Below are 26,274 nucleotides of genomic sequence, written 5' to 3' on the forward strand. Positions count from 1 at the left end.
CAATAGCTTTTGCTCATGGTGAAAATCAAATTGTGGTCATCCTCAGAATTCAAGCCAGTCCTCCATGATAGGAATTCAGTTTGTCTCCTCTTAGGCTTAATCTGTGTCCAGGTAACAGCCCCACTGTGTGTCGTTTCTTTTCATTTGTCAAACGGCAGTCGAGAGTCGATCAGCATGTCACCAGAATAAGACCCTCAACATTTATCGGAAAGGAGCATCAAGCTCATCACGGCGCACTTTCACCACCCTGTGAAGTCCAGTTCAAAACGTATTTCCTCTTTTATAAACTAGATGGTTTCATCTAATTTCATCTTTTATAAACTAGATGGTTTCATCTAATTTCATCTTTTATAAACTAGATGGTTTCATCTAATTTCATCTTTTATAAACTAGATGGTTTCATCTAATTTCATCTTTTATAAACTAGATGGTTTCATCTAATTTCATCTCTAATAAACTGCATGGTTTCATCTTATTTCATCTTTTATAAACTAGATGGTTTCATCTAATTTCATCTTTTATAAACTAGATGGTTTCATCTAATTTCATCTTTTATAAACTAGATGGTTTCATCTAATTTCATCTCTAATAAACTGCATGGTTTCATCTTATTTCATCTTTTATAAACTAGATGGTTTCATCTAATTTCATCTTTTATAAACTGCATGGTTTCATCGTATTTCATCTCTAATAAACTGCATGGTTTCATCTTATTTCATCTTTTATAAACTGCATGGTTTCATCTAATTTCATCTTTTATAAACTGCATGGTTTCATCTAATTTCATCTTTTATAAACTGCATGGTTTCATCTAATTTCATCTTTTATAAACTGCATGGTTTCATCTAATTTCATCTTTTATAAACTGCATGGTTTCATCTAATTTCATCTTTTATAAACTAGATGGTTTCATCTAATTTCATCTTTTATAAACTGCATGGTTTCATCTTATTTCATCTTTTATAAACTGCATGGTTTCATCTAATTTCATCTTTTATAAACTAGATGGTTTCATCTTATTTCATCTTTTATAAACTGCATGGTTTCATCGTATTTCATCTCTAATAAACTGCATGGTTTCATCTTATTTCATCTCTAATAAACTGCATGGTTTCATCTTATTTCATCTTTAATAAACTGCATGGTTTCATCTTATTTCATCTTTTATAAACTGCATGGTTTCATTGTATTTCATCTCTAATAAACTGCATGGTTTCATCTTATTTCATCTCTAATAAACTGCATGGTTTCATCTTATTTCATCTTTAATAAACTGCATGGTTTCATCGTATTTCATCTCTAATAAACTGCATGGTTTCATCTTATTTCATCTCTAATAAACTGCATGGTTTCATCTTATTTCATCTTTAATAAACTGCATGGTTTCATCTTATTTCATCTTTTATAAACTGCATGGTTTCATCTTATTTCATCTCTAATAAACTGCATGGTTTCATCTTATTTCATCTTTAATAAACTGCATGGTTTCATCTTATTTCATCTTTTATAAACTGCATGGTTTCATCGTATTTCATCTCTAATAAACTGCATGGTTTCATCTTATTTCATCTTTTATAAACTGCGTGGTTTCCCGAATCGTAGTTAAGAGGACTACACACCTACTGTCTGATGTCATCGCGTGACTCTAAATTTACTTTGATATGATGATACGCTTCCACCGCAATTTCTCACACAATTCATCTTCGTCTTACAGACCAAAAGATCCCACCATGTCAAACGAACAACTGATCTGTTGGCATTTATGAAAACGTCCCGATTCCATCACAGCTGTCAGGATTTTATATGGTATGTCTTTACTCGCATTAAAAACTGTGGAAGGAAACGTGGTTATTGTGATGTCGTCAGATTAACATTAGATGTAGTATAACATCAGCTAGCTAGCTGCGATTGAGAAGAGGAGAGCACCGGATTTTAGCTAGCTGACAACATTATGATCTGTCTGAAGTACATTTGACGACGTCCTCAGGATGACGAAGTTGTTTCCTACAAAAAATGATTTGACAACTTTAGCAATGTCATCACGTTTCCTAGCCACGATATTGTAATTTAGACTAAAAGGAGAAAGGAGAGAAGAGACAGGGAAGAGAAAAGAGCGAGTGGAAAGAGAAGACTGTGAAGACTGTGAGGACAGTGAAATGGTGCTCCCCTCCCAGTTACAGATGTCGCTGCTTAAGTGTGTGTGCGTGTGTTCGTTATTGATGTGGTGAGCTGGGCGCGTAATCCAGCCCCAATTAGCAACATGAACGAGCAATTAGAACAGGGCACACAGAGCTACCGCAATTGTGGTGGTGTTGGGGAGGAAGCGTCGCCATGATGGCATGGAACAACTATCTTCACTGTGGGTTTTTTTCCATCGAAGGCGTCCACTTAACCACTCTCTACAGCTGGATTTTTAAGTGGGAACACATTTCTCACAATGCCTTACACATCATGATCACTCTGTGTGCTCTTAGGTGGGGGGGAAATATTTCCCTCTTCCTTCTCCATCTCTTACTCTCTGTGGGTCTGTTGCCCTCTCTCTCCGTTATCTCCCAACTCGCTTCAATCAGCAGTAGATGAACACAGTAACGAGATGTGTTGGATGATTGGTTAACATTGGAATTGAACCCCACCCCCCACCCCTCTTTCTCCTTCTGTAGAGCTGCTCAGAAGTTGAACCTGTCATCGAAGAAGAAGAAGCAGCGCCCAGCGCCCCCCCCAGTGGTGTGTGACCCCCCTCTGTTCCCCACCAACTTCAGTGGGACCCTGCAGACCGCCCCTCCCCCCGCCCCACCTTGCCTGTTACGGGCTGCCAGCAAGATCAAAGACACCCCCGGACTGGGCAAGGTAGGACTTTATGAGCGCACACACACTCACACACACGTACATACGGTAGGTATCCTGAGGAATAGAAAGGGTGACATTTCCAGATAAACAAAATGTCACCTTCACTCCTGCTGCCGTGGCCTTTTTCCTACCACACACATACAGACAAACATACACAGACGCACACATTTCCACATTTCCCTGCTGCCTGTAAACCTGTGAGAGCAGGCAAGATATTAGACCATACCGCGATGTGTGCCGTCGGATTTGCTGCCCCCCTCCTCCGCTTGGGTTTTGGTACATTCCGGCTCACCTTAATCGAATCAGCCCAGCAGGGATGCTTCCATTCACCTCCAGATTGCGGGGGGGAGATATTTTATATCAGTAAAGGAAATTAAATGATGTGTGTTCTTATCTCTAGGCATACTTAAAAGGAAGTCCCTTGAAGGAAAGATAAAGTGCTGGTTTGTGAACCTCAGGCTGCTAGCAGCTCTACCTGTACTCGCTGAAGAGACCGATGTGAAAGAATGAAGAAATGGAGAAATGGAGAGGTCCATCTGTCACTGTGGAAAATGTTGTCTAAAATATTGCACACCATTGGGAGATCATTTAGCAGAACCTCAAGCTAAAATGTGTTGATACCAGCTTGATTTAAGAGAGGTTATTTTGTGGACAAAACAAATGAATGACATTTCATCGTCTTAACATAATATACGATTGATTCCTCCTCGTCCTCCTTGTCCATCGATTAGGTTTATCTCCAATCCGCCCATCTTCTACTTCACTCCCTCTCCTCCCCTCCTTTGTGGGGCTTCCACGGTCACTTCAATCACCCAGCAAAGTGTTAACCACACAGCCAAACAGACGCTCACAAACAGAAACACACACACAGACCGACACACACACACAGACAGACACACACACACAGACACGCTCTGGAACGAGTGGCAGCCTTGAGAGCAATGACACTAAGAAGCCTAAGCCATTATTAATAGCTGTCTCAGATCAGGCCAAAAACAACACCTCACAGGCAGTGTGTGTGTATGTGTGTGTGTGTGCATGCAGAGTATGGGAATTCAATAGCCACTTTGCTACCTTGTTGTGGGTAAAATATTAATAGTGGTGGTATTGGCAGGCCTACGAAAGGCTTAATTGTGAGATAGAGGGGTGGACACGAGCCAGGAGAACAACAAGGCAGATTGAAGGAGGGAGGAAAGAGAGACCGATATTTAGAGAGATGGAGAGAGAGGGAGAGAGAGAAAGAGGGTTTGGGATGCCTGATTCTGCATTAAGACTGTCAGAGCTTTTGTGTGTGTGTTGTCATACTCATTCCTCTCACACTCCTCTCTCTGTGTCTGTATGTGTGTGTGTGTATACATGTGTGTTAGTAAGGGCAGTCTCTAAGCTATGTTGCCAAATTAGCAACTTTGTTGCTAGATTTAGTTTAGATTTCGTTTTCAGACCCCTCCAGTGACTTATTGGTAAAAGAGTACAGTGACAAATGTAGCTACTTTTTAAGGCTTCCCCAGCGACTATTGGATGATTTAGCAACTTCCCTGTTTGTGTGTGTTTCCGTTCAGCTGAGCTCAGCTGTGCTACTCTGTTCTGCGGTCTTGCTCCCCTTCCAAAGACTCTCTCCCCGCCTCTCTCTGCTGTAGCCTCTCAGTCCTCTCCCTGCTGTAGCCTCTTAGTCCTCTCTCTGATGTAGCCTCTCAGTCCTCTCTCTGCTGTAGCCTCTCAGTCCTCTCTCTGCTGTAGCCTCTCAGTCCTCTCTCTGCTGTAGCCTCTCAGTCCTCTCTCTGCTGTAGCCTCTCAGTCCTCTCTCTGCTGTAGCCTCTCAGTCCTCTCTCTGCTGTAGCCTCTCAGTCCTCTCTCTGCTGTAGCCTCTCAATCCTCTCTCTGCTGTAGCCTCTCAGTCCTCTCTCTGCTGTAGCCTCTCAGTCCTCTCTCTGCTGAAGTGAAGTGAATTTAATTAAAATGGGTTCCTTTTTGTTCTCCTTCAAACATTCTATTTAGTTTTGATTTGGAGAACTTCTCATTGCTTGAGAGACTGATGGACAGCATAAGCAGAAAAAAAAGTATAATTTATTTTTTATACCATGTGCAAATGGTCATTATGAAGTCACTATTATGTCATGACGTCATCTAGCAACTTCTAGCGACAAATGGAGCAGCCGACAGCTACTTTCCTTGGATTGTTGGCAAAACTGGTCTCATGGGATTATTTTCTGTAATTTAAAAGCTCACATTAGTTTGATGTTGGCTTAACCGGTCTCCATGGTTACAATCAGCGGCCAACAGTGGGATACCTGTGAGACACAGGCGCACACACACAGTCCCACTGGTACTCTTCCTTAATCAGATTTCTCTCTTATCACATCCCCAGTTATGAGAGAGAGAGAGAGAGACCCTGTGAATTATTCAGTCGAGCCTCTTAACTGATACTCTAAAAACGACTGCGGAGAGTTTGTGTTTTCCTGCCTCGTCAAATGACATGGTGATTAAATATTTATCGGCAACACGATGACAACCTCAGAAACATTGCTATCGATTCATTCCCAGCTCAGTCACACGGTTACTTATTCATTAAGTGCTGCAGCATAAAATGTTATGTTGCCTGTGTCCTAAGGCCGTACACATACCACAGGAGGTTGGTGGCACCTTAATTGGGGAGAACGGGCTAGTGGTAATGGCTGGAGCAGCATCAGTGGAATAGTATTAAATACATCAAACAGATGGTTTCCAGGTGTGTGATGCCATTCCCTTTGCTCCGTTCCGGCCATTTATTTATGAGCCGTCCTCCCCTCAGCAGCCTCCACTGACACATACTGGTCAGGGTTTAAAGTAACGAGACATAAAGCCAATATTTACCAGCCGACCTTCATACATGTTCTTCAGGTTTTGAAGGTAAACAAGAGGCCTTCTTACAGTAAGAATACATCAGCTGTTGGAATGGGACCTCTGCTACCTGCTAGGCCATCGATTCTGCTGTGAGTTACTTGTTGTTCGACTTCTGATGCCTTTATGGACAGATGGACCAGCCTGGTGCAGTGTAGACTCGGGACCTGACAGGCAGACTGGGTTGTTTGTATCACACAGTGTGACATCATGACGGGGAGCTGAGAGCCAAGAGCTTTGTTTGGCATCGCATCAGGGGGAGAGAGAGAGATGGAGGAGGAGGAGGAGAGAGATAAGGGGGGGATAGAGATAGGTGGAGGAGAGGGAGAGAGAGAAGGGGGGATAGAGAGAGATGGAGGAGGAGAGGGAGAGAAGGGGGGATAGAGAGAGATGGAGGAGGAGAGGGAGAGAAGGGGGGGATAGAGAGAGATGGAGGAGAGGGAGAGAAGGGGGGGATTGAGAGAGATGGAGGAGGAGAGGGAGAGAAGGGGGGGATAGAGAGAGATGGAGGAGAGAGATAAGGGGAGGAGAGAGAGAAGGGGGGATATAGAGAGATGGAGGAGAGAGAGAAGGGGGGGATAGAGAGATGGAGAGGGAGAGAAGGGGGGAGAGAAGGGGGGGATTGAGAGAGATGGAGGAGGAGAGAGAGAAGGGGGGATAGTGAGATGGAGGAGGAGAGAGAGAAGGGGGGATAGAGAGAGAAGGGGGGATAGAGAGAGATGGAGGAGAGAGAGGAGATGGAGGAGAGAGAGAAGGGGGGGATAGAGAGAGATGGAGGAGAGAGAGAAGGGGGGATAGAGAGAGATGGAGGAGAGAGAGAAGGGGGGAAAGAGAGAGATGGAGGAGAGAGAGAAGGGGGGGATAGAGAGAGATGGAGGAGAGAGAGAAGGGGAGGAGAGAGAGAGAGAGAGGAGAGAGAGAAGGGGAGGAGAGAGAGAAGGGGGGGATAGAGAGAGATGGAGGAGAGAGAGAAGGGGGGATAGAGAGAGATGGAGGAGAGAGAGGAGATGGAGGAGAGAGAGAAGGGGGGATAGAGAGAGATGGAGGAGGAGAGAGAGAAGGGGGATAGCGAGAGATGGAGGAGGAGAGAGAGAAGGGGCGATAGAGAGAGAAGGGGGGATAGAGAGAGATGGAGGAGAGAGAGGAGATGGAGGAGAGAGAGAAGGGGGGGATAGAGAGAGATGGAGGAGAGAGAGAAGGGGGGGATAGAGAGAGATGGAGGAGAGAGAGAAGGGGGGGAAAGAGAGAGATGGAGGAGAGAGAGAAGGGGGGGAAAGAGAGAGATGGAGGAGAGAGAGAAGGGGGGGAAAGAGAGAGATGGAGGAGAGAGAGAAGGGGGGGATAGAGAGAGATGGAGGAGAGAGAGAAGGAGAGGACAGAGAGAGAGAGAAGGGGGGATAGAGAGAGATGGAGGAGAGAGAGAAGGGGGGAAAGAGAGAGATGGAGGAGAGAGAGAACGGGGGATAGACAGAGATGGAGGAGAGAGAGAAGGGGGGATAGAGAGATGGAGAGGGAGAGAAGGGGGGATAGAGAGAGATGGAGGAGGAGAGGGAGAGAAGGGGGGATAGAGAGAGATGGAGGAGGAGAGAGAGAAGGGGGGGATAGAGAGAGATGGAGGAGAGAGAGAAGGGGAGGAGAGAGAGAAGGGGATAGAGAGAGATGGAGGAGAGAGAGGAGATGGAGGAGAGAGAGAAGGGGGGATAGAGAGAGATGGAGGAGAGAGAGAAGGGGGGGATAGAGAGAGATGGAGGAGAGAGAGAAGGGGGGGAAAGAGAGAGATGGAGGAGAGAGAGAGAGGGGGGGAAGAGAGAGATGGAGGAGAGAGAAAAGGGGGGGATAGAGAGAGATGGAGGAGGAGAGAGAGAAGGGGGGATAGAGAGAGATGGAGGAGGAGAGGGAGATAAGGGGGGATAGAGAGAGATGGAGGAGGAGAGAGAGAAGGGGGATAGAGAGAGATGGAGGAGAGAGAGAAGGGGAGGAGAGAGAGAAGGGGGGGATAGAGAGAGATGGAGGAGAGAGAGGAGATGGAGGAGAGAGAGAAGGGGGGATAGAGAGAGATGTGGGAGAGAGAGAAGGGGGGGATAGAGAGAGATGGAGGAGAGAGAGAAGGGGGGGAAAGAGAGAGATGGAGGAGAGAGAGAGGGGGGGAGAGAGAGATGGAGGAGAGAGAGAAGGGGGGGATAGAGAGAGATGGAGGAGAGAGAGAAGGGGGGGATAGAGAGAGATGGAGGAGAGAGAAGGGGGGATAGAGAGAGAGAAGGGGGGGATAGAGAGAGATGGAGGAGAGAGAAGGGGGGATAGAGAGAGATGGAGGAGGAGAGGGAGAGAGATGGGGGATAGAGAGAAATGGAGGAGAGGGAGAGAGAAGGGGGATAGAGAGATGGAGGAGGAGAGGGAGAGAGAGAAGGGGGGGTAGAGAGAGATGGAGGAGGGAGAGAGAGACAGAGAAGGGGGGATAGAGAGATATGGAGGAGGAGGAGAGAGAGAAGGGGGGATAGAGAGAGATGGAGGAGGAGGAGAGAGAGGTGGGATAGAGAGAGATGGAGGAGGAGGAGAGAGAGAAGGGGGGATAGAGAGACATGGAGGAGGAGGAGAGAGAAGGGGGATAGAGATAGATGGAGGAGGAGGAGAGAGAGAGGGGGGATAGAGAGAGATGGAGGAGAGAGAGAAGGGGGGGGATAGAGAGAGATGGAGGAGAGAGAGAAGGGGAGGAGAGAGAGAAGGGGGGATAGAGAGATATGGAGGAGAGAGAGAAGGGGGGAAAGAGAGAGATGGAGGAGGAGAGGGAGAGAAGGGGGGATAGAGAGAGATGGAGGAGGAGGAGAGAGAAGGGGGGATAGAGAGAGATGGAGGAGAGAGAGAAGGGGAGGAGAGAGAAGGGGGGATAGAGAGAGATGGAGGAGAGAGAGAAGGGGGGATAGAGAGAGATGGAGGAGAGAGAGGAGATGGAGGAGAGAGAGAAGGGGGGATAGAGAGATGGAGAGGGAGAGAAGGGGGGATAGAGAGAGATGGAGGAGGAGAGGGAGAGAAGGGGGGATAGAGAGAGATCGAGGAGGAGAGAGATAAGGGGGGATAGAGAGAGATGGAGGAGGAGAGAGAGAAGGGGGGATAGAGAGAGATGGAGGAGAGAGAGAAGGGGGGATAGAGAGAGATGGAGGAGAGCGAGGAGATGGAGGAGAGAGAGAAGGGGGGATAGAGAGAGATGGAGGAGAGAGAGAAGGGGGGATAGAGAGAGATGGAGGAGAGAGAGAAGGGGGGGAAATAGAGAGATGGAGGAGAGAGAGGGGGAAGAGAGAGATGGAGGAGAGAGAGAAGGGGGGGATAGAGAGAGATGGAGGAGAGAGAGAAGGGGGGGAAAGAGAGAGATGGAGGAGAGAGAGAAGGGGGGAAAGAGAGAGATGGAGGAGGAGAGGGAGAGAAGGGGGGATAGAGAGAGATGGAGGAGGAGGAGAGAGAAGGGGGGATAGAGAGAGATGGAGGAGAGAGAGAAGGGGAGGAGAGAGAGAAGTGGGGGATAGAGAGAGATGGAGGAGAGAGAGAAGGGGGGGATAGAGAGAGATGGAGGAGAGAGAGGAGATGGAGGAGAGAGAGAAGGGGCGATAGAGAGATGGAGAGGGAGAGAAGGGGGGATAGAGAGAGATCGAGGAGGAGAGAGAGAAGGGGGGGATAGAGAGAGATGGAGGAGGAGAGAGAGAAGGGGGGATAGAGAGAGATGGAGGAGAGAGAGAAGGGGGGATAGAGAGAGATGGAGGAGAGAGAGAAGGGGGGGATAGAGAGAGATGGAGGAGAGAGAGAAGGGGGGGAAATAGAGAGATGGAGGAGAGAGAGGGGGGAAGAGAGAGATGGAGGAGAGAGAGAAGGGGGGGATAGAGAGAGATGGAGGAGAGAGAGAAGGGGAGGATAGAGAGAGATGGAGGAGAGAGAAGGGGGGATAGAGAGAGATGGAGGAGGAGAGAGAGAAGGGGGGGATAGAGAGATGGAGGAGAGAGAAGGGGGGATAGAGAGAGATGGAGGAGGAGAGGGAGAGAGAAGGGGGATAGAGAGAAATGGAGGAGAGGGAGAGAGAAGGGGGATAGAGAGATGGAGGAGGAGAGGGAGAGAGAGAAGGGGGGTAGAGAGAGATGGAGGAGGGAGACAGAGAGAGAAGGGGGGATAGAGAGATATGGAGGAGGAGGAGAGAGAGAAGGGGGGATAGAGAGAGATGGAGGAGGAGGAGAGAGAGAAGGGGGGATAGAGAGAGATGGAGGAGGAGGAGAGAGAGAAGGGGGGAAAGAGAGAGATGGAGGAGAGAGAGAAGGGGGGATAGAGAGAGATGGAGGAGAGAGAAGGGGGATAGAGAGAGATGGAGGAGGAGAGAGAGAAGGGGGATAGAGAGATGGAGGAGAGAGAAGGGGGGATAGAGAGAGATGGAGGAGGAGAGGGAGAGAGAAAGGGGATAGAGAGAGATGGAGGAGAGGGAGAGAGAAAGGGGATAGAGAGATGGAGGAGGAGAGGGAGAGAGAGAAGGGGGGGTAGAGAGAGATGGAGGAGGAGAGGGAGAGAGAGAGAGAAGGGGGGATAGAGAGAGATGGAGGGGGAGAGAGAGAAGGGGGGATAGAGAGATGGAGGAGAGGGAGAGAGAAGGGGGGGTAGAGAGAGATGGAGGAGGAGAGGGAGAGAGAGAGAGAAGGGGGGATAGAGAGATGGAGGAGGAGAGGGAGAGAGAGAAGGGGGGGTAGAGAGAGATGGATGAGGAGAGGGAGAGAGAGAGAGAAGGGGGGATAGAGAGATATGGAGGAGGAGGAGAGAGAGAAGGGGGGATAGAGAGAGATGGAGGAGGAGGAGAGAGAGAAGGGGGGATAGAGAGAGATGGAGGAGGAGGAGAGAGAGAAGGGGGGGAAGAGAGAGATTGAGGAGAGAGAGAAGGGGGGGAAGAGAGAGATGGAGGAGAGAGAGAAGGGGGGGATAGAGAGAGATGGAGGAGGAGAGAGAGAAGGGGGGATAGAGAGAGATGGAGGAGGAGAGGGAGAGAAGGGGGGATAGAGAGAGATGGAGGAGGAGAGAGAGAAGGGGGGATAGAGAGAGATGGAGGAGAGAGAGAAGGGGAGGAGAGAGAGAAGGGGGGGATAGAGAGAGATGGAGGAGAGAGAGGAGATGGAGGAGAGAGAGAAGGGGGGATAGAGAGAGATGGGGGAGAGAGAGAAGGGGGGGATAGAGAGAGATGGAGGAGAGAGAGAAGGGGGGGAAAGAGAGAGATGGAGGAGAGAGAGAGGGGGGGAGAGAGAGATGGAGGAGAGAGAGAAGGGGGGGATAGAGAGAGATGGAGGAGAGAGAGAAGGGGGGGATAGAGAGAGATGGAGGAGAGAGAAGGGGGGATAGAGAGAGAGAAGGGGGGATAGAGAGAGATGGAGGAGAGAGAAGGGGGGATAGAGAGAGATGGAGGAGGAGAGGGAGAGAGATGGGGGATAGAGAGAAATGGAGGAGAGGGAGAGAGAAGGGGGATAGAGAGATGGAGGAGGAGAGGGAGAGAGAGAAGGGGGGTAGAGAGAGATGGAGGAGGGAGAGAGAGACAGAGAAGGGGGGATAGAGAGATATGGAGGAGGAGGAGAGAGAGAAGGGGGGATAGAGAGAGATGGAGGAGGAGGAGAGAGAGAAGGGGGGATAGAGAGAGATGGAGGAGGAGGAGAGAGAGAAGGTGGGATAGAGAGAGATGGAGGAGGAGGAGAGAGAGAAGGGGGGATAGAGAGACATGGAGGAGAGAGAGAAGGGGGGGATAGAGAGAGATGGAGGAGAGAGAGAAGGGGAGGAGAGAGAGAAGGGGGGATAGAGAGATATGGAGGAGAGAGAGAAGGGGGGAAAGAGAGAGATGGAGGAGGAGAGGGAGAGAAGGGGGGATAGAGAGAGATGGAGGAGGAGGAGAGAGAAGGGGGGATAGAGAGAGATGGAGGAGAGAGAGAAGGGGAGGAGAGAGAGAAGGGGGGATAGAGAGAGATGGAGGAGAGAGAGAAGGGGGGATAGAGAGAGATGGAGGAGAGAGAGGAGATGGAGGAGAGAGAGAAGGGGGAATAGAGAGATGGAGAGGGAGAGAAGGGGGGATAGAGAGAGATGGAGGAGGAGAGGGAGAGAAGGGGGGATAGAGAGAGATCGAGGAGGAGAGAGAGAAGGGGGGATAGAGAGAGATGGAGGAGGAGAGAGAGAAGGGGGGATAGAGAGAGATGGAGGAGAGAGAGAAGGGGGGATAGAGAGAGATGGAGGAGAGCGAGGAGATGGAGGAGAGAGAGAAGGGGGGATAGAGAGAGATGGAGGAGGAGGAGAGAGAAGGGGGGATAGAGAGAGATGGAGGAGAGAGAGAAGGGGAGGAGAGAGAGAAGGGGGGATAGAGAGAGATGGAGGAGAGAGAGAAGGGGGGATAGAGAGAGATGGAGGAGAGAGAGGAGATGGAGGAGAGAGAGAAGGGGGGATAGAGAGATGGAGAGGGAGAGAATGGGGGATAGAGAGAGATGGAGGAGGAGAGGGAGAGAAGGGGGGATAGAGAGAGATCGAGGAGGAGAGAGAGAAGGGGGGATAGAGAGAGATGGAGGAGGAGAGAGAGAAGGGGGGATAGAGAGAGATGGAGGAGAGAGAGAAGGGGGGATAGAGAGAGATGGAGGAGAGCGAGGAGATGGAGGAGAGAGAGAAGGGGGGATAGAGAGAGATGGAGGAGAGAGAGAAGGGGGGGATAGAGAGAGATGGAGGAGAGAGAGAAGGGGGGGGAAATAGAGAGATGGAGGAGAGAGAGGGGGGAAGAGAGAGATGGAGGAGAGAGAGAAGGGGGGGATAGAGAGAGATGGAGGAGAGAGAGAAGGGGGGGAAAGAGAGAGATGGAGGAGAGAGAGAAGGGGGGAAAGAGAGAGATGGAGGAGGAGAGGGAGAGAAGGGGGGATAGAGAGAGATGGAGGAGGAGGAGAGAGAAGGGGGGATAGAGCGAGATGGAGGAGAGAGAGAAGGGGAGGAGAGAGAGAAGTGGGGGATAGAGAGAGATGGAGGAGGAGGAGAGAGAGAAGGGGGGATAGAGAGAGATGGAGGAGGAGGAGAGAGAGAAGGGGGGGAAGAGAGAGATTGAGGAGAGAGAGAAGGGGGGGAAGAGAGAGATGGAGGAGAGAGAGGGAGAGAGAGAGAGAAGGGGGGATAGAGAGATATGGAGGAGGAGGAGAGAGAGAAGGGGGGATAGAGAGAGATGGAGGAGGAGGAGAGAGAGAAGGGGGGATAGAGAGAGATGGAGGAGGAGGAGAGAGAGAAGGGGGGGAAGAGAGAGATTGAGGAGAGAGAGAAGGGGGGGAAGAGAGAGATGGAGGAGAGAGAGAAGGGGGGGATAGAGAGAGATGGAGGAGGAGAGAGAGAAGGGGGGATAGAGAGAGATGGAGGAGGAGAGGGAGAGAAGGGGGGATAGAGAGAGATGGAGGAGGAGAGAGAGAAGGGGGGATAGAGAGAGATGGAGGAGAGAGAGAAGGGGAGGAGAGAGAGAAGGGGGGGATAGAGAGAGATGGAGGAGAGAGAGGAGATGGAGGAGAGAGAGAAGGGGGGATAGAGAGAGATGGGGGAGAGAGAGAAGGGGGGGATAGAGAGAGATGGAGGAGAGAGAGAAGGGGGGGAAAGAGAGAGATGGAGGAGAGAGAGAGGGGGGGAGAGAGAGATGGAGGAGAGAGAGAAGGGGGGGATAGAGAGAGATGGAGGAGAGAGAGAAGGGGGGGATAGAGAGAGATGGAGGAGAGAGAAGGGGGGATAGAGAGAGAGAAGGGGGGGATAGAGAGAGATGGAGGAGAGAGAAGGGGGGATAGAGAGAGATGGAGGAGGAGAGGGAGAGAGATGGGGGATAGAGAGAAATGGAGGAGAGGGAGAGAGAAGGGGGATAGAGAGATGGAGGAGGAGAGGGAGAGAGAGAAGGGGGGGTAGAGAGAGATGGAGGAGGGAGAGAGAGACAGAGAAGGGGGGATAGAGAGATATGGAGGAGGAGGAGAGAGAGAAGGGGGGATAGAGAGAGATGGAGGAGGAGGAGAGAGAGAAGGGGGGATAGAGAGAGATGGAGGAGGAGAGAGAGAAGGTGGGATAGAGAGAGATGGAGGAGGAGGAGAGAGAGAAGGGGGGATAGAGAGACATGGAGGAGGAGGAGAGAGAAGGGGGATAGAGATAGATGGAGGAGGAGGAGAGAGAGAGGGGGGATAGAGAGAGATGGAGGAGAGAGAGAAGGGGGGGATAGAGAGAGATGGAGGAGAGAGAGAAGGGGAGGAGAGAGAGAAGGGGGGATAGAGAGATATGGAGGAGAGAGAGAAGGGGGGAAAGAGAGAGATGGAGGAGGAGAGGGAGAGAAGGGGGATAGAGAGAGATGGAGGAGGAGGAGAGAGAAGGGGGGATAGAGAGAGATGGAGGAGAGAGAGAAGGGGAGGAGAGAGAGAAGGGGGGATAGAGAGAGATGGAGGAGAGAGAGAAGGGGGGATAGAGAGAGATGGAGGAGAGAGAGGAGATGGAGGAGAGAGAGAAGGGGGGATAGAGAGATGGAGAGGGAGAGAAGGGGGGATAGAGAGAGATGGAGGAGGAGAGGGAGAGAAGGGGGGATAGAGAGAGATCGAGGAGGAGAGAGAGAAGGGGGGATAGAGAGAGATGGAGGAGGAGAGAGAGAAGGGGGGATAGAGAGAGATGGAGGAGAGAGAGAAGGGGGGATAGAGAGAGATGGAGGAGAGCGAGGAGATGGAGGAGAGAGAGAAGGGGGGATAGAGAGAGATGGAGGAGAGAGAGAAGGGGGGGATAGAGAGAGATGGAGGAGAGAGAGAAGGGGGGGGGAATAGAGAGATGGAGGAGAGAGAGGGGGGAAGAGAGAGATGGAGGAGAGAGAGAAGGGGGGGGATTGAGAGAGATGGAGGAGAGAGAGAAGGGGGGAAAGAGAGAGATGGAGGAGAGAGAGAAGGGGGGAAAGAGAGAGATGGAGGAGGAGAGGGAGAGAAGGGGGGATAGAGAGAGATGGAGGAGGAGGAGAGAGAAGGGGGGATAGAGAGAGATGGAGGAGAGAGAGAAGGGGAGGAGAGAGAGAAGTGGGGGATAGAGAGAGATGGAGGAGAGAGAGAAGGGGGGGATAGAGAGAGATGGAGGAGAGAGAGGAGATGGAGGAGAGAGAGAAGGGGGGATAGAGAGATGGAGAGGGAGAGGGAGAGAAGGGGGGATAGAGAGAGATCGAGGAGGAGAGAGAGAAGGGGGGATAGAGAGAGATGGAGGAGGAGAGAGAGAAGGGGGGATAGAGAGAGATGGAGGAGAGAGAGAAGGGGGGATAGAGAGAGATGGAGGAGAGAGAGAAGGGGGGGATAGAGAGAGATGGAGGAGAGAGAGAAGGGGGGGAAATAGAGAGATGGAGGAGATAGAGGGGGGGAAGAGAGAGATGGAGGAGAGAGAGAAGGGGGGGATAGAGAGAGATGGAGGAGAGAGAGAAGGGGGGGATAGAGAGAGATGGAGGAGAGAGAAGGGGGGATAGAGAGAGATGGAGGAGGAGAGAGAGAAGGGGGGGATAGAGAGATGGAGGAGAGAGAAGGGGGGATAGAGAGAGATGGAGGAGGAGAGGGAGAGAGAAGGGGGATAGAGAGAAATGGAGGAGAGGGAGAGAGAAGGGGGATAGAGAGATGGAGGAGGAGAGGCAGAGAGAAGGGGGGTAGAGAGAGATGGAGGAGGGAGACAGAGAGAGAAGGGGGGATAGAGAGATATGGAGGAGGAGGAGAGAGAGAAGGGGGGATAGAGAGAGATGGAGGAGGAGGAGAGAGAGAAGGGGGGATAGAGAGAGATGGAGGAGGAGGAGAGAGAGAAGGGGGGAAAGAGAGAGATGGAGGAGAGAGAGAAGGGGGGATAGAGAGAGATGGAGGAGAGAGAAGGGGGATAGAGAGAGATGGAGGAGGAGAGAGAGAAGGGGGATAGAGAGATGGAGGAGAGAGAAGGGGGGATAGAGAGAGATGGAGGAGGAGAGGGAGAGAGAAAGGGGATAGAGAGAGATGGAGGAGAGGGAGAGAGAAAGGGGATAGAGAGATGGAGGAGGAGAGGGAGAGAGAGAAGGGGGGGTAGAGAGAGATGGAGGAGGAGAGGGAGAGAGAGAGAGAAGGGGGGATAGAGAGAGATGGAGGGGGAGAGAGAGAAGGGGGGGATAGAGAGATGGAGGAGAGGGAGAGAGAAGGGGGGGTAGAGAGAGATGGAGGAGGAGAGGGAGAGAGAGAGAGAAGGGGGGATAGAGAGATGGAGGAGGAGAGGGAGAGAGAGAAGGGGGGGTAGAGAGAGATGGAGGAGGAGAGGGAGAGAGAGAGAGAAGGGGGATAGAGAGATATGGAGGAGGAGGAGAGAGAGAAGGGGGGATAGAGAGAGATGGAGGAGGAGGAGAGAGAGGAGGGGGGATAGAGAGAGATGGAGGAGGAGGAGAGAGAGAAGGGGGGGTAGAGAGAGATGGAGGAGGAGAGAGAGAAGGGGGGATAGAGAGAGATGGAGGAGGAGGAGAGAGAGAAGGGGGGATAGAGAGAGATGGAGGAGGAGGAGAGAGAGAAGGGGGGATAGAGAGACATGGAGGAGGAGGAGAGAGAGAAGGGGGGATAGAGAGACATGGAGGAGGAGGAGAGAGAAGGGGGATAGAGAGAGATGGAGGAGGAGGAGAGAGAGAAGGGGGGATAGAGAGAGATGGAGGAGGAGAGGGAGAGAGAGAAGCTGGGATAGAGAGAGATGGAGGAGGAGAGGGAGAGAGAGAAGGGGGAGAGGTGTAGATAAAGAATGGAGGGTCTAGAGAGAGGTAGAGAGGGAATGGACGATAGAGCGAGAGGTAGAGAGAGACAGAAGAGCTGTTATCAGGGTGACATCAGTGTCTGTCTGAGGAGTTGCTCCAGGGGACTTGATGAACGCAGAGAGAGATGAGAGCTTCCACTCAAATACACTACTAATGGGTCTTCTCCCAACCCCTCCTCCCCCTTATATCCTTAACCCCTCTCAACCTCTCCTCGTCCATTGCTCTTTCTTTCCCCCATCTACTGTAGGACCCCCCCCCCCCCCCCTTTCCCCACCCTGTTTAAGCTGAACAAAGAGCCTATAGCTCTGTCTCTGTCGTCGTGCGATTGGTACATCCAGTATACACCCACAGATTCTTGAAGAACATGACTCATGAATGCCTAATGAGCTTAGTTCGACCTGTCGCACCCCGTCAGAACCCAAAATAGAAGCTTGTTTTACTCCAATGTTTGTAAACAATGCAATTGTAAATAAACACTGTATAGCCTCAAAACATGGTTAAAACGAAACGTATATCCTATATGGTCAGTACTTGCATCCATAGCTTGAGCGTGGTTACATTTCTCCAGCCCCAATCCGGAAGGTATTTACCAAAATCAATGGCGGGGTGTCGGCTTTGTTATTTTTTTTTTAAACTGCTGATTGCTCCTTTAAGGACCCCCCCACCACCAGCTATACTGACTCCATGGTGCTGGGTCAAATATGTCCACATTAGACCTGCTAACTGTCTGTCTAATGAAGAGCAGCCACAACGCCAAGATGCATTTAACATCATCAACATCTTGGCTCTTAGTTGTTTTATAGAAACACTATAAACAGACTCTCTCACTTTCTTTTTCTATCATACTCTCTCACACACACACACACACACACACACACACACACACACACACACACACACACACACACACACACACACACACACACACACACACACACACACACACACACACACACACACACACACACACACACACAATCTAAGCCTGTACGTAAATTACATATAAGTCCCGATGTGTGCTGTGTAATCATGCAATGTGTGCTTTCCCACAGAGACAGGAAGAGGAAATGGATATCTGTGGGGAACACAATATGAGTTACACAAATCCTTCCCCTGAGGCACTTACTGATATGATGGGCCTTTGTATTGGGGTCAAGATAGGGCCCTGGACGCTCAGGAGTGTGTACGTGTGTGTATGTTTATATTGCAAAAGGTCTTTGAATTTAATGTGAAGTCTTGACCTGACCGTTAACTGTACTCGCCAGGCTTACACCTCGACTCTCATCATAGTAGACAGGCAGCAGGTACATTCTCTCTCTCTCTCACACACACGCACACATGTGCACACACACCCTACTCTTATCTCTCTGGAAGGCCTTTCTCCCTGTCGTTTCCTGGTCATTTTGATGGCATAGTGACCAGAAGAAAAGGGGGGGGGGGGGGGGGGGGGGGGCAGGTTAAAGAAGGATGTTTAAGCCTTGAGACAATTGAGACATGAGATTGTGTATGTGTGCCATTCAGAGGGTGGATGGGCAAGACAAAAGAGATTTCAGTGCCTTTGAACAGGGTTTGGTAGTAGGTGCCAGGCGCAGCGGTTTGAGTGTGTCAAAAAATGGGTTTTTCATGCTCAACCGTTTCCTGTGTGTATCAAGAATGTTCCAGCACCCAAAGGACATCCAGCCAACTTGACACAACTGTGGGAGGCATTGGAGTCAACATGGGGCAACTTTTGACACCTTGTAGAGTCCATGTCACGATGAATTGAGTCTGTTCTGAGGGAACAACGTTTGTTTTGTACACTCAGTGTAAGTTTTAATATGTTCTGTGTGTGTGTGTGTGTATATATATATATATATAGAGAGAGAGAGAGACAAATAATTTGTATAGTCCACTGTAGAAGCGCTGTTAAAACGTCTTGTCCTAGAGAATCTTTTTAATGTCAGTGTGTTTTAATGTTGAGCTGCGTTTGAGAGGAGATCTGGAGAATGTCAGCTCAGTGCTGCTGGCTCTACAAGCAAACCATTCTACCTTAACTCCTCTGCAGAGGAGAGGGGGGATCCATCATATTCAATCAATCAATCAATCAAATTTATTTTATATAGCCCTTCGTACATCAGCTGATATCTCAAAGTGCTGTACAGAAACCCAGCCTAAAACCCCAAACAGCAAGCAATGCAGGTGAAGAAGCACGGTGGCTAGGAAAAACTCCCTAGAAAGGCCAAAACCTAGGAAGAAACCTAGAGAGGAACCAGGCTATGTGGGGTGGCCAGTCCTCTTCTGGCTGTGCCGGGTGGAGATTATAACAAAACATGGTCAAGATGTTCAAATGTTCATAAATGACCAGCATGGTCCAATAATAATAAGGCAGAATAGTTGAAACTGGAGCAGCAGCACAGTCAGGTGGACTGGGGACAGCAAGGAGTCATCATGTCAGGTATTCCTGGGGCATGGTCCTAGGGCTCAGGTCCTCCGAGAGAGAGAAAGAAAGAGAGAATTAGAGAGAGCATATGTGGGATGGCCAGTCCTCTTCTGGCTGTGCCGGGTGGAGATTATAACAGAACATGGCCAAGATGTTCAAATGTTCATAAATGATCAGCATGGTCGAATAATAATAAGGCAGAACAGTTGAAACTGGAGCAGCAGCACAGCCAGGTGGACTGGGGACAGCAAGGAGTCATCATGTCAGGTAGTCCTGGGGCATGGTCCTAGGGCTCAGGTCCTCCGAGAGAGAGAAAGAGAGAAGGAGAGAATTAGAGAACGCACACTTAGATTCACACAGGACACCGAATAGGACAGGAGAAGTACTCCAGATATAACAAACTGACCCTAGCCCCCCGACACATAAACTACTGCAGCATAAATACTGGAGGCTGAGACAGGAGGGGTCAGGAGACACTGTGGCCCACTCCGAGGACACCCCCGGACAGGGCCAAACAGGAAGGATATAACCCCACCCACTTTGCCAAAGCACAGCCCCCACACCACTAGAGGGATATCTTCAACCACCAACTTACCATCCTGAGACAAGGCTGAGTATAGCCCACAAAGACCTCCGCCACGGCACAACTTAAGGGGGAGGGGGGGGGCGCCAACCCAGACAGGATGACCACATCAGTGACTCAACCCACTCAGGTGACGCACCTCCTCCAGGGACGGCATGAGAGAGCCCCAGTAAAGCCAGTGACTCAGCCCCTGTAATAGGGTTAGAGGCAGAGAATCCCAGTGGAAAGAGGGGAACCGGCCAGGCAGAGACAGCAAGGGTGGTTCGTTGCTCCAGAGCCTTTCCGTTCACCCTCCCACTCCTGGGCCAGACTACACTCAATCATATGACCCACTGAAGAGATGAGTCTTCAGTAGAGACTTAAAGGTTGAGACCGAGTTTGCGTCTCTGACATGGGTAGGCAGACCGTTCCATAAAAATGGAGCTCTATAGGAGAAAGCCCTGCCTCCAGCTGTTTGCTTAAAAATTCTAGGGACAATTAGGAGGCCTGCGTCTTGTGACCGTAGCGTACGTGTAGGTATGTACGGCAGGACCAAATCAGAGAGATAGATAGGAGCAAGCCCATGTAATGCTTTGTAGGTTAGCAGTAAAACCTTGAAATCAGCCCTTGCTTTGACAGGAAGCCAGTGTAGAGAGGCTAGCACTGGAGTAATATGATCAAATTTTTTGGTTCTAGTCAGGATTCTAGCAGCCGTATTTAGCACTAACTGAAGTTTATTTAGTGCTTTATCCGGGTAGCCGGAAAGTAGAGCATTGCAGTAGTCTAACCTGGAAGTGACAAAAGCATGGATTAATTTTTCTGCATCATTTTTGGACAGAAAGTTCCTGATTTTTGCAATGTTACGTAGATGGAAAAAAGCTGTCCTTGAAATGGTCTTGATATGTTCTTCAAAAGAGAGATCAGGGTCCAGAGTAACGCCGAGGTCCTTCACAGTTTTATTTGAGACGACTGTACAACCATTAAGATTAATTGTCAGATTCAACAGAAGATCTCTTTGTTTCTTGGGACCTAGAACAAGCATCTCTGTTTTGTCCGAGTTTAAAAGTAGAAAGTTTGCAGCCATCCACTTCCTTATGTCTGAAACACATTCTTCTAGCAAGGGCAATTTTGGGGCTTCACCATGTTTAATTGAAATGTACAGCTGTGTGTCATCTGCATAGCAGTGAAAGTTAACATTATGTTTTCGAATAACATCCCCAAGAGGTAAAATATATAGTGAAAACAATAGTGGTCCTAAAACGGAACCTTGAGGAACACCGAAATTTACAGTTGATTTGTCAGAGGACAGACCATTCACAGAGACAAACTGATATCTTTCCGACAGATAAGATCTAAACCAGGCCAGAACTTGTCCGTGTAGACCAATTTGGGTTTCCAATCTCTCCAAAAGAATGTGGTGATCGATGGTATCAAAAGCAGCACTAAGGTCTAGGAGCACGAGGACAGATGCAGAGCCTCGGTCCGATGCCATTAAAATGTCATTTACCACCTTCACAAGTGCCGTCTCAGTGCTATGATGGGGTCTAAAACCAGACTGAAGCATTTCGTATACATTGTTTGTCTTCAGGAAGGCAGTGAGTTGTTGCGCAACAGCCTTTTCTAAAATTTTTGAGAGGAATGGAAGATTCGATATAGGCCGATAGTTTTTTATATTTTCTGGGTCAAGGTTTGGCTTTTTCAAGAGAGGCTTTATTACTGCCACTTTTAGTGAGTTTGGTACACATCCGGTGGATAGAGAGCCGTTTATTCCCTTCTCCCTCATTCACTTTCTCTCTCTTACTTTTCCCTCCGTCCCCCTCTCTCTCTATCTGTCACACTATACACACACACACACTATACACACTACACACACACACACACACACACACACACGGTTATTGCATTTGCCCCATGTTTTCAGTTATTCAAATGACATTATTTTGTTAGCATGCAGATTCCTGCTGCGTTGCGTTCATGGTGAATGTCTTTCATTTGTGTTTCCGTTCTCCTTGGCTGCTCAATGCTGTTACACAACACGACGCAGACTCATGCCTTCATGTCCTCAAGGCTCAAATCTTTTCTATTCACTTATCTGCTATTTACTCTGTTTGCTTTCATCTCTGCTCACGTCTCTCCCCTCTATCCGGCTGTAATTCAGTCTTTTCTGAGCATTCTGGAGCGTCCTGTCTGAAAGCACAGTGTGTTTGGGAGCGTTTGGGAACGCCGTCCCGTTTTTAATCCCAGAGCAACGTTTAGCGGAAGCTTAAAGCAGAACCTGTCTTCTGACGGTGACTCATGTTTGGTCTCGGTGGTGGGGGAAATGACAGCATGGATCTGAATTTGCATCCTCTCCTCTACTCCCTCCTCTCCCTTTTTTTTTATTTTCCTACATTCCTCTCCTCCCTTTTTTTCTCTCTCCCCTCCATCTCACTCCCTCCCCTCTCTCTTCTTCCATCCTGAATTGCTCCATCCTCCCGCAATCTATTTCTCCCTTATCCCCATCCCTCTCTCTAAAGCTCCTCCTAGCTGTGAATAAAGAAGTAGATAAGTGAACCTGCAGGAGCTCTGGGAAAAGTTTGAGATCTGTCAGCTGCTTTTCTCTCGATAAAAAAACCTCAACACCAACGAGGTGTGACAACAAACGAGTGTTGGCGTGTGTGGGGGGGGGGGGGGGGGGGGGGAAGGAGAGGAGAGAGAGGAGGTGAAAGAGAGAGAGAGCTAAAATAAGATTGCTCCGCTTAAAGCTTTGAAGTCTAACACAGGAAAAAGAGGGAGAGGTGATGCAGGTGATGATGCGTGTCTTCTAAGAACTAAATAGCTGGCTTGTCTTTGTTAAGTTTAGCGCAGAAGAGGGTTTCAGCCCCCCATGAATGAAACAATAGGATTTTATTGTTTCTACTGGGGTTCTACTGTTTTTTTTTACTATGGTTCAATTGTTTACAAATAGTTTTTACAACGGTTCAACTGGTTTTATCCTGGTTCAACTGGCCTCTCTATGGCTTTAGGGGTTTGACCTGATCTTATCTTGGCCTACTTCTGTTCTATTGTTGGGTTCTACAATCTGATTCTGTTGAGTTTACGATCCCCTGTTCTGAGTTCTCTGGTCCTGTCCTCTGTCCCTCCACCAGGTGAAGGTGATGGTGCGTGTGTGTCCCGTGATGTCCTCGGACGCAGCAGAGTCCAGCTCTTTCCTCAAGGTGGACACCAGGAAGAAGCAGGTGACCATTATGGATCCATCAGCCAACCAGATGCAAGGAAACACCCTCCAGAAACGAGGAGTCAATCAGGCCCCACCTAAGATGTTTGCCTTCGATGCCGCCTTCCCCCATGATGCATCACAGGTAGGGATCTGATTATGCGCAGGGTAGCCAATCCCAAATTACCCCCCCCCCCACCCAGCCAATTCCAAATGACCCCCTAGCCAATCCCAATCTCTCTCTCTAGGCGGAGGTGTGTGCTGGTACTGTAGCTGAGGTCATTCAGTCGGTGGTGAACGGAGCAGATGGCTGTGTCTTCTGCTTCGGACACTCTAAACTGGGTAAGGATGTGTGTGTGTGTATGAACCTGATCTGAGCCTTTGTTGTATGGCGCACACACACACACACACACACACACACACACACACAATGTTGTGCCGTATGTAGCCAGACATTGACAAACGGAGTCTGACATTGCAAATGCATTCACTTTATTTTCAAAGTATCGACCGCTGATTTTCTGAGTGTGACGCTCTCTGATCAACATGACTGCATCTCAGCTAGCCTCTACTATCAGGACAGACTGCATGGGGAGGGAGGGAAGAACATTAAAGGGGAGAGGGAGATGGGAGAGAGGGGAGAGGGAGATGGGAGAGAGGGGAGAGGGAGATGGGAGCAGCCGGGCAAGAAGAGGGAGTGGAACAGAAAGAAGAATGAAAGAGGGAGAGCGAGGGGGGAGAGGAATGCAGGGACAGACAAGGGTAGAGAGAAAGAGGGTGAACAGGTCAGAAAGAGAGAGAGAGAAAGAGAGAGAGAGAGGAGACTAATGTCACTTCAAATCTCCTCCAGTTCAGTAGCCCTGGTCTTGTCTTGTCTGAGCAGGAGGCTGAATCTCCACCAGTTTAATCCCACTAAGGTCCCTCCTCAGAAGGGCACAGTAATGAGTGTCAGGACCCTGCCTGATCCACTCTCTGTAACGTGTCTGTCTTACTGTCTGTGTGTGCCTTCAGCGTCCATGCTTTCACAGTCATGTAATCAGTCTAGCCATGACACATTCTCTACATGTCATAAGCCTGTTCTTACAGCCCAGACACACACACACACACACACACACACAGGATAAAAACAGCTGGGACAAAATAACACACAATGAACAAACCGTTACAGTTAATTCGGAAAGTTTTCAGACCTCTTCACTTTTTCCAGATTTTGTTACATTACAGCCTCATTCTAAAATGGATAAAATACATACAAATCAGCAGCAATCTACAATATCCCATAATGACAAAGTGAAAACAGGTCATTTTTGCAAATGTATAAAAAATGGCAAACAGAAATACCTTATTTACTTAAGTATTCAGACCCTTTGCTATGAGACTTGAAATTGATCTCAGGTTCATCCTGTTTCCATTGATCATCCTTGAGATGTTTTCACAACTTGATTGGAGTCGACCTGTGGAAAATTCAATGGATTGGACATGATTTGGAAAGGCACATACCTGTCTATATAAGATCCCACAGCTGACAGTGCATGTCAGAGCAAAAACCGAGACAGGATTGTGTCGAGGAACAGATCTGGGGAAAGGTACCAAAAAATGTCTGCAGCATTGAAGGTCCCCAAGAACACAGTGGCCTCCATCATTCTGGAGCTGGCCGCCCGCCCATACTGAGCAATCGGGGGAGAAGGGCCTTGGTCAGAGAGGTGACCAAGAACCTGATGGTCACTCTGACGGAGCTTTAGAGTTCCTCTGTGGAGATGGGAGAACTTTCCAGAAGGACAACCATCTCTGCAGCCATCCACCAATCAGGCCTTTATGGTAGAGTGGCTTGGCAGAAGCCACTCCTCAGTAAAAGGCACATCAAAGTCCGCTTGGAGTTTGCCAAAAGGCACCTGAAGACTCTCAGACCATGAGAAACAAGATTCTCTGGTCTGATGAAACCAAGATTGAACTCTTTGGCCTGAATTCCAAGCATCACGTCTGGAGGAAACTTGGCACCATCCCTACGGTGAAGCATGGTGGTGGCAGCATCATGCTGTGGGGATATTTTTCAGCAGCAGGAACTGGGAGACTAGTCAGGATTGAGGCAAAGATTAACAAAGTACAGAGATATCCTTGATGAAAACCTGCTCCAGAGCACTCAGGACCTCAGACTGTGGCGAAGGTTCACCTTCCAATACGACAACAGCCTTAGGCACACAGCCAAGACAACACAGGAGTGGCTTCGGGACAAGTCTCTGAATGTCCTTGAGTGGCCCAGCCAGAGCCCAGACTTGAACCTGATTGAACATCTCTGGAGAGACCTGAAAATATCTGTGCAGCAACGCTCCACATCCAACCTGACAGAGCTTGAGAGGCTCTGCAGAGAAGAATGGGAGGAACTCCCCAAATACAGGTGTGTCAAGCTTGTAGCGTCATACCCAAGAAGAGTCAAGGCTGTAATCACTGCCAAAGGTGCTTCAACAAAGTACAGAGTAAAGGGTCTGAATACTTATGGAAATGTGATATTTCAGTTTATTCATAAAAATGTATAAAACCCAGTTGTTGTTTTGTCATTATGGGGTATTGTGTATAGATTGATGAGGGGTATAAAAACAGAGTCACACACACTATGTATAAATTACTTGGAGTTTATACACAAAGTGTGCGACTCCCTTTGTTTTTATAGCCTACAGTTCATTCACCATTAGTCAGCACCTCTACACTAAATCATTTTCTTTGGCTGTGCACCAGCTCATGCTTTTGATGAGGGGGAGAGAAAACAAATCCATTTTAATAGGTCAAGAGGTCTGACTACTTTCCGAAGGCACTGTATATTATTTAGCAGCTGCTTTCATCTAGAGTGACTTAAAACATATATATATATTTAGCCTTTATTAAACCAGGCAAGTCAGTTAAGAACAAATTCTTATTTACAATGACGTTCTGTGGGTTAAACTGCGGGTTAAACTGCCTTGTTCAGGGGCAGCTCGGGGATTCGATCTAGCAACCTTTCAGTTACTGGCCCAACGCTCTAACCACTAGGCTACCTGCCGCCCCACAATAAGTGCAATCAGCTATGGAAAGTGACCACATAGCATCGTATGGCCATCGCTAGTAAAACCTTCTGGAATGGAAAAGTCCCCCCCCCCCCCGCCGACTACGCCATCTATCAGCCTCCGGTGGAATGTCAGAGGACACACTCACTGGTCCTGGTAATTAAACACAGAATATTCCCTTTAGCAACACACACACATTCGCGAACACACATGCACATTTACACACACATGCAAATTTACACATACATGCAAAACTACACACACACACCACCCTGCCCCTACCAACCCCACCATATATCAGCCTGTGGTGTGATGTCAGTGGACACGCGTGTTGGTTCGCTGGTCATGGAAATTAATGCCAGAATCCTCGCTTTAGGAATAAAGACAGAGCCCTCTCTGCTCCACTAGCCTACCAGGCCTGGAGAAGATTATTGCATTAGCTTTTATTTTACATCCACAAAACGGATCACTGAAAGAAGGAGGGTGGGTTTGAGGCTCCAGGCTCTGAGATCTGTAAGTGTGTGTGTGTGTGTGTGTGTGTGTGTGTGTGTGTGTGTGTGTGTGTGTGTGTGTGTG

The 26,274-nt window shown here is 49.1% G+C and overlaps 1 protein-coding gene across 4 annotated transcripts in view; it reads left to right on the plus strand.

Annotated features, from left to right (window-relative positions):
- LOC110505332 (kinesin-like protein KIF26B) overlaps window positions 1-26,274 on the plus strand; it is a 167,776-nt gene that overhangs the window by 102,097 nt on the left and 39,405 nt on the right. For all 4 annotated transcript variants that reach the window (XM_021584510.2, XM_021584512.2, XM_036962479.1 and 1 more), the window contains exons 5-7: window positions 2,661-2,847; window positions 22,593-22,805; window positions 22,909-23,002. In XM_021584510.2, the coding sequence (XP_021440185.2) occupies window positions 2,661-2,847; window positions 22,593-22,805; window positions 22,909-23,002 (494 nt within the window). The remainder of the gene's footprint in view (window positions 1-2,660; window positions 2,848-22,592; window positions 22,806-22,908; window positions 23,003-26,274) is intronic.

This window comes from Oncorhynchus mykiss, chromosome 25 (assembly GCF_013265735.2).
Source record: "Oncorhynchus mykiss isolate Arlee chromosome 25, USDA_OmykA_1.1, whole genome shotgun sequence".
In the NCBI taxonomy this organism is placed as follows: domain Eukaryota; kingdom Metazoa; phylum Chordata; class Actinopteri; order Salmoniformes; family Salmonidae; genus Oncorhynchus; species Oncorhynchus mykiss.